General features: G+C 48.2%; 2 protein-coding genes across 2 annotated transcripts; one reads left to right on the top strand and one right to left on the bottom strand.

Moving 5' to 3' along the window:
• Positions 1–1,388: 1,388 nt before the first annotated feature.
• On the bottom strand, positions 1,389–3,089 carry LHYA1_G001224 (uncharacterized protein; the record flags this gene model as incomplete). Its single annotated transcript, XM_031146208.1, has 2 exons — positions 1,389–2,112; positions 2,263–3,089. The coding sequence occupies 2 exons, from the start codon at positions 3,087–3,089 to the stop codon at positions 1,389–1,391; spliced, it is 1,551 nt and encodes a 516-aa protein (XP_031009431.1).
• Positions 3,090–6,574: 3,485 nt separating this feature from the next.
• On the top strand, positions 6,575–7,233 carry LHYA1_G001225 (uncharacterized protein; the record flags this gene model as incomplete). Its single annotated transcript, XM_031146209.1, has 2 exons — positions 6,575–6,673; positions 6,751–7,233. The coding sequence occupies 2 exons, from the start codon at positions 6,575–6,577 to the stop codon at positions 7,231–7,233; spliced, it is 582 nt and encodes a 193-aa protein (XP_031009430.1).

The raw sequence follows: 7,233 nt of genomic DNA on the forward strand, positions 1-7,233 counted from the left end.
TTCCTAAAGTTTATTTCAAGTCGTTTGAAACGGCATAGTCTTGATTCAATAACCTTCTACTAAAACATTCGAGATCTAAGATTGTTTCTTCATCTGCTTTGCTATAGGTAATTAATTCATCACCATAGCGTAAAAGAAAGCCTCGCTTAAAAAGGGGTCGTCAACTCTACCCCAGCCAGAAAGAACACCTGCGAATAAAAGAGTACTGTAAAACACCCATCACAAACTCGCAAAAAGAGGTTCGAAAAAGAAGCAACCGTCAGTCAAGCTTTACTTTACGATGCGAGCTTATCATGCACCTTGATAGAACCGGGGAAATCATCAGCCATCAAGGGTCTTATTGACGTGAGTTGCTTGCTGTGTTCCGTTAAGCCTGTGCCGTAAAGTCTACGCATGAATGACATTTACCGTACCAACGAGTTGGGGGAATCCAATAACAGATGCGCGCAAAGCAAGCATTGCTCATAATGATGTTGAGGCCTACTAGTGAGCGAAAGCTCTGGCGAATCCCGGACGCACGCGAGAATAAGGTACTATACGTTGGATCCCAATCCCTCTCTTACACGTTTCCCTGCCCTTGATCGAGGCTTCCAAGGACACATTGCGAGCTCTACCTAAGTCATGTGACATGTTATGTGACAGTGGTATGGTACCCGCTGGACCACGAGTGAGTTAACTCAACGGCCAGTACGCCTGTAGCTTCCGGGTCCACGAGCACGGCCGTTGCACCGATATGATGCACCGCGAGGAGCCAGGCCAGGCCAGGCTACTGTTCGGGCGTGAGCGTTGATTAGGAGAGAGGTAGCGGTGAGGGCAAGGAGAAGGAGAAGGAGAAGAAGACTGCGAAGATGCAGATGGCGGGGTGATTCCGAGATGGATGATACGAAGCCGTCGCAGCTGGCTGGTCTGGATATCGGAGAGCCCGAGAGAGCCTATGGATGAGTCTTGAGCTCGTATCATACTACAAGCATAACGTATCTTCTATAAGTGATAAAGATTCTATCAGCATAACCAAAGAGTACTTTCCAGACTGCGACTTTAGCTAGACGACATTTATTAAGTGTCCACAATTCCAAACCTGACAATGTCTCAACTTTATATGAGACATTCAACTAGCACGCTTGCTTTAACCAGATGACTGGAGCATAATAATGTAACATACCCACTTCACAGAAATCAGAAAACAAGAAGAGGGTAAGGTCAAGATCTTCGTATTCCATAATTTATCGATATCGTATACCTGGTATTCCTTAAACGCCAATGAAATGCAGCAATACCCAACGCGATTGCAATAATAAAACCAAACCAAATCCAACCCATGTCTACTTATCAAATAACCCTGCAATGCAATACCATACCATCCCATCCATACTCCCTCCACCTCTACCTCACCAATCCCTCTCCACCCTCCAAGCATCCCCAGGCCGCATGCCAATCCGCACAATATCACAATCCTTATGCCCCCACTTCTCCGCAAACACCGCCCGTCCATGATCAATTGTCATGACGATCGCGCGTTCAAAACCCTCGCTGTCTCTGTAGAACGGTTCGCCGATCCCACCCGTCTGCCGCCCCTGCCAGGTATTGCGGCCGCCCCGGGACGCGTGCTTGGAGTTCTGCATGCGGTCGAGCGTGCTGAGGAGGGGGGCAAAATAGGTGGGTGAGTTGGGCGTGTCGGATAATGATGTAGATGTGTGGGGTGGGGAGGAGGGAGAGGGAGAGGGAGGCAGGAATTCGTAGTGGATTTCTTCGTCTTGGAGATCGATTTCGTTTTTACCCAGGATGCCACCGACATCATCTCTTTCCCTAGTCGGTATTTCGCGCTTTTGCTTTTCCTTCTCTACTCCTCCTTTCTCCAACCTCTCGACCTCCAATCTAGATTCCTCGGCCTTCCGCTCCGCTTCCTCCGCAATAGCCCTCATCTCGTCGTCTAGCACATTCGGATCCGTCCACTCTGGTAAGACGCCTACTTTGCGATACAATACTAGTAAGTCGTCAAGAGCACTCGCTACGTCGTAGATTAAACCTGCAGGCCCATCTGTGATACCGAGACCTGCCATCTCGATGCGTGCGTGCATGTCGCAATCTCCCATGTAAAATGGAATCATCGTACTGTGTCAAACCGAGTTAGCCTTGCTCACATTTCAGTAAACTTTGAAAATGGAAAAGGGAGCAGAGATAACATTGTAAGAGTAGTCGAGTGGACCTCCAACGCTACTCCTGAGATATATCCAAACTTCCCTTGAAGAAATGATTACTTACTCCCAACCGCCTACTTCAATAAACGCGGCTACGTTGACCAGCGCCAGATTATCGTACGCGAAGAATCGCATGGCCCAACGTTTCGCAGCCCCTGTTTCTGGATCGGGCAATGCGACGTCCCGGAGAGCAGAAACACAATGTGTGTAGATGGATTTGGACTCTGGAATAGAATCCGGGGGCGAATCTTCATAAGATACAGCCACAACATCCATATGTGACCAGAAATAATGCTTCCACTCATTTTGAATACTCGTATACAGATAAAAATTCTGCAGCTGCGCGAACGTGAAAAGCGTAGGGGTGACGAGCACGTTTACACCGAGCATGTTGAGGCGTGTGTGGTTTAGGAAAAATGGGTTTTGCAGTGACAGTTCCCCGTTCTTGTTGCTGTTCATGACGCCCGTGTTTTCGACGACGTATATGTCTTCCGGGGGCCAGCCGGAAGTTATGTACGATACTACTACTTGTTGGAGGAGTCGCCAGTTTCGTGTAAAACCGATGAAGAGAGGAGTGCTTTCTGGTACGTGGGGAGATGGTGGGGCGTTCCATGGTGCGATGGTGGGGAGTTCGGAGGCTGAATGGGCGGCTGCTGCGACGGGGAAGTTGTCGATGATGGGGGGACTGATCGAAGCTTTCTCTGGCTTGTATTTTGGCTTCTGTGGTATGGCGTGTTCTTCTTTGATTGGGTTTTTTTCAGTTTGAGTTTTTTCCACTGTGGGACTTGCGCCTGTAGCTATCTCAGTGCGCAGATAGAAGGCGATACAGAATATGAATATGATACATGTTGTGGCCAAGTAGTATGTTCGCTGCCGAAGGTTAACAAGCATATTGAGGTTGGTGGAAGCTATGCGCTTCTGACCGAACACGCGGGATCCAGCATGCAAATCGTGAGGGTGATAAGAATTCCAAAGTGTAGATGAAAGAAGAGAGTTTCTTGCAACACGAGTAGGGAGAGGGAGGGAATAGAACTGCAAGTACACATTGGACCTACATAAAACACACAAAAGCATCTAGACTGCTTAGCCTTTAGTTCCAGGTAAAAACTGTTTGCGGCAATGGGGGAAAAAAAAAAACAAAAAACGATGAAGTCATTGAAAAAGTTGACGTGGTGGGTCTTCCAAGGAACACACGCGGCGGTTTGTTGTTGTGCAATTCAAAATCAATGCAATGGAGCCACAGTAGTGCGTACACATGGCCATGGCGGTGTGGATGCTTCCAGGTTTTGTTGACGGGTACAGCATCAAAACAGGTGGCGGTGATAGGTCAGTAATGGTTTACGATCAACTATCTGCTTGATGGTGTACGGTAGTGAAGTGAGTGAACAGGGAAACCTAGCTCCCGTTGATCAAAGAACCTTGATGCCGGTGGTAACGTGACCTGGTATACCAGAGATATGGGACTTTGGCCAAGCACAATACATGCACCATCGCGCCCTTCCCGCCGCTAAACGACGATCATTCCAAAACCGGATTATATGTCAACGCATTGAGGACGTAGAAAGGAAAGCTAGGTTGCATTCGACCTCACAGATACCTGTTTCAGAAAGGGTGCTAGAGAAAAGAAATCAACCAATTGGGAGAAAGTTATAAAACGACGACATCATAGTTGCGCGCAAGAAAACATAAAATCGGAAAGAGAAGGAAAAGAAAAGAAAAGAAAAGAAAAGAAAAGGAAAGGAAAGGAAACGGGCGATTTGAAGTTTCTATATAAAGTCTTAACCCCTAGCATGCAAACTCGGTTTCACTCTTTCACTCTTTGTTTTGATGTCTCAGCCTCTCCATCCACGCTACCGGAAAGAAACGTGACTAACTAGCATGAACGCCCGAAGTTGTTGTTGAATAGTTTCATGAAAGCATTCAAAGACAGATTATGTTCATGAGATAAGAGATTACGGGAGAAAGAGTTAAGACTTATACCTACCTTACTTCCAGTTGATGACTTCTAGTCCTGGTCACCTGATCGCCCTCCTATTTCGAGACACAGCGAAACGTCTGCCTCCTCATGCAAAGAACTGCATTACCTGGCTACACCTAAGTCCAAACCAGAACCAGGGATTTTATCGGGAAGAGCCTCATTCGTATGTTATTACTGTAGTGGCGCCGTACTGTGGGATATCCGTCACCGCCTCTGCAAGACATTGGAAAAAGCGGGTTGACGGCAACGCAATCGGCCAGGAAGTGCTTGGAGGTTGTACCGGTCCGGTACTATACTATCAAGTATTATAGGTATGAATACAGTACCTCCTGGTACCTGGTACCGGGTCCCTGGAAAGAAAGAGAAAGCCGTGCGCCCAGATCCATATCCTGTGGAAAGAAAAGAAAAGTCGTGAGGCGCCTCATACAAGAGTCGACAGTCATGCCTCTTCTTGTTCAAAAGTAAGATTTCCTCTCACTGACCAGCGCCAGAGGAAAGAATCAGAAGCAAAGCAAAGCAAAGTACGTACCGAGGAAGACAAGACTAGAAGTTCGCCGCCCCTCGGCTCTGTTATATAATCTTACGAGATGGAAATTAGGTTCTCGGCTGCTGTGAGCAATTGAGACGATCAATCGCACATGTCCCGTAAATAAATCAAATGTCGAGGAGAAATTAAAATTTGCTGCATGTTTTGTCTGCTGGACGTTCAATGGGGATTTCACATGCTGGGGACTAGAGATGTAACGTGTGGCTGATGGAGCTCGATTGACGTCGAGACTTGGCGCCGGCTTAGAAGCCGATGTTCCTCAGATTAATATGTATAGAATAGGTATAGTAATATAATGTACCTTAGCCAGCTTCCTATATATCCTGGGAAAATAATCATTAATAAAGTAAAAGAATAATACAGAAAGAAGGTAGGTGGATGGATTCAAGAAGTCAAGAGATAGATTTGAAGGATTGCTATATATAACAGTCGAGGCTAAGTGTTAAGCCGCATTACTAGGTCCCTCTACCTAGTACCAGTATAGTATAGACCCTAAAAGCCATACCTCCGTAGAGGACCCTCAGATAGATGTCGATCTCGATTTGATCCTCAACATAAAGAGTACCTCATGTACTCTTTTCCGGTTTGAGAGAGTTCAAAGTTCTGTCAAGTTTTGGCCTGTCGAAAAGGGAAGGAGAGAGTCGATCGGGAACAGCAGCCTCCTTAGACCATGTTCTGACACACGGAGAAATAGCGAGGATAGATGCGATGCCCCCCCTCCAGCCTGAAGATAAGCCCGATAAGGAATTTTTATAGTGCAAGTAGATGGTCAGACGTGATAGAGTTAATTGAAGCGCAAAAGCGCATAAGAAGTTGTATTTTTATATGGAATAAATAGCTGAGAGTGCATAGGACTATACACGGCGAGAGAATTCCAATCCGTTTCGAATTCTGATTTTCAATGAGAAAAGGTTGAGACGAGATGACGAAAAAGTGCCTTTCACATGCAAATGCAAATGCACTAGATACTCTTCTCATCCCTGCATGGATTGTGGCGCACCACTCGCTCTGCACCAACACAACATTCTGTCCCGCATCACAGACGGCGAATGGTATGATACAGTACGTACGATGTGATATGATATGATACGGTATGGTATGGTATGGTATGGTATGGTATGGTATGTGGGATGCAGTACGCACTCGAATCACAGCAGGTAGAAGTGCTTCCAAGATGTTCTGTTGCAGCAATGGCACAGGTAGCTACCTACTCGAGTGAGACAGACAGGACAAGACAAGACAGCCATCTCATTCGCCATTGCACACACCACCACCCACCCCACTTCACTCTAGGTACATGTTCCTCACTGGGCGACTTGTTGTTACACGTCATGCGAATTGTGAGAATCTGGGAACCAAAGCACATGCAAATGTTGAAGCTGTGCTGTTCTGTGCTGTGGCGCATGAGATGGCAGGGCAGGGCTGGATGGCATGGCATGGCATGGCATGGCATGGCATGGCATACAGTAGCACCAGTGGAATTGCATGAGGTAGTCCCTCCTCCTCCTAATCCCAAGGCAGCCTGGCCTGGTAGTAACAGTGGAATGGGAGTGATAAAGCTCGACACCACCTCCATCCCTCCCGTTGAACTTGACCTTCTGACCAACATATACGAACCTCACACCTCTACCGTACCACATACACCCTCACACACTTACATTCTCAACTCTCACTTGAACACACCCACACACTTCGAGCATATCTAAGACAAGACCTCACAATCTATCAACACGACTAGTAAGTATACTTCCTCCTCAGCCCTATGCAAGGCACGCCCGTCTTATCACACCCACCATCCCACCATATCTGATCCATCAGACTGACTCAACCCTCAGAAGAGAACAAAACTACATGCCACATTCAGAAACCGACATCAACAGCTACAGTACAACCGCAGACATGGCACCCCAAGTAAACGGCGACTCCAGCCCCTCCTCCGCCTTCCTCTCCGTAAGTCCCACGTCTCGTCCCTCCCTTCCCCTCCACCCCTCCACCCCGAGAACAACCGCTAACAACCCCTCGCCCAGCACCTAACCTCCTACCCCGTAATCCACGACTCAATCGACACATTCAAAGCCAACCCCTACGCCGCAAAATCCATCACCCTCACCACATCTACCTACAACAAGCTCAGCACGCCCGTAGCCCCCTACCTCAGCAAACCCTACGCCTACCTCTCGCCCTACCTCACACGCGCCGATTCCATCCTCGACTCCAGCCTCTCCACCATCGACACCAAGCTCCCGGCCCTCAAGAAACCCACCTCGGATCTCTACGCCGACGGCAAGAGCATCGTGTTCTACCCGCTCAAGGGCAGGGACTACGTGCTGGATACCTACCAGAAGGAAGTGAAGAAGGTTGGGGGCGCGAGCGGGGGCGTGGTGGGCTATGGGAAGGCGGCGGTGGGCACGGGGTTCGTGGTGTTGGGCGATAGTCTGGGTTGGCTGGGTGGGTTTCTGAGGGAGAAGAAGAAGGAGGGGAAGGAGGTTGTGAGTGAGAAGACAGGGTGA

This window comes from Lachnellula hyalina, assembly GCF_007821495.1.
Source record: "Lachnellula hyalina strain CBS 185.66 chromosome Unknown contig00005, whole genome shotgun sequence".
Lineage (NCBI taxonomy): Eukaryota > Fungi > Ascomycota > Leotiomycetes > Helotiales > Lachnaceae > Lachnellula > Lachnellula hyalina.